Source organism: Mus caroli, chromosome 5 (genome assembly GCF_900094665.2).
Source record: "Mus caroli chromosome 5, CAROLI_EIJ_v1.1, whole genome shotgun sequence".
NCBI lineage: Eukaryota > Metazoa > Chordata > Mammalia > Rodentia > Muridae > Mus > Mus caroli.
Window position 1 is genome coordinate 129,979,447 of NC_034574.1, and position 704 is coordinate 129,980,150.

Sequence of the window (704 nt, forward strand, 5' to 3'; positions counted from 1 at the left end):
CCCAAAAAACTTTTAAATTCTTTAAAAAAACAATTTATTTATTTTATGTGTATGAGTGTTTGCCTACATGTATGTAAATGTGTCCTGTGCATGCTGGTGCTTATGAGGGTCATATCCCCCAGTGTCACAGTCCCTGGGACTGCAGTTGGATAGTTGTGAACCATGATGTGGGTGCTGGGAACCAAACACAGCCCCTATAAGATCAACAAGTATGCCTCACCACTAAGCCTTCTCCAGCCTCTCCCCCACACAAGGAACTTTTAAATCACTAGGGCATCAAGGACATACCTAAAGCCCAGAAAGAAAGAGTCTGAAGCCAGGGGAAATACTGAGTTCCTCTCCCCCACCTCTTGCCCTTCCGAGTAAAACCACTGAAGTGTGTTCCAGAGACCACTGCCTGGGCCAGCACACAAGGGCTTTGCTTGCCTGAGGATTCTACCAGGTAGAAGGAGCAATGGAGGGCGTTGTTCTTACCTTTCTTTCTGGGTTTATGTGGCTTAGGGAAGGCTGGAAGTTGCTGTAGACAGAGTCCAAGGGTGTGTAGTTTTCTCGTTCTGAGGGAGGGAGGAGCAGAAGGTGTTAGGAAGACACNCTCATCCTTCCTTCAAGCCCCACTGATGGGAAGGGGCTCATCCCACAGCCATGAAACGAAAACCAACGGGAATGTGACAGACGGCATAAATCAGTCGTGGTCAATATGAGTT

The 704-nt window shown here is 47.7% G+C and overlaps 1 protein-coding gene across 1 annotated transcript in view; it reads right to left on the minus strand.

The window, feature by feature from the left end:
- Positions 1–276: 276 nt before the first annotated feature.
- The window catches only part of LOC115031118 (mucin-2-like), a 28,821-nt gene continuing 28,393 nt past the window's right edge, over positions 277–704 (minus strand). Inside the window, exons 9-10 of the mRNA XM_029477813.1 lie at positions 475–554; positions 277–288 (exon numbers count right to left, since the gene is read on the minus strand). Of these exons, the coding sequence (XP_029333673.1) occupies positions 277–288; positions 475–554 (92 nt within the window). The remainder of the gene's footprint in view (positions 289–474; positions 555–704) is intronic.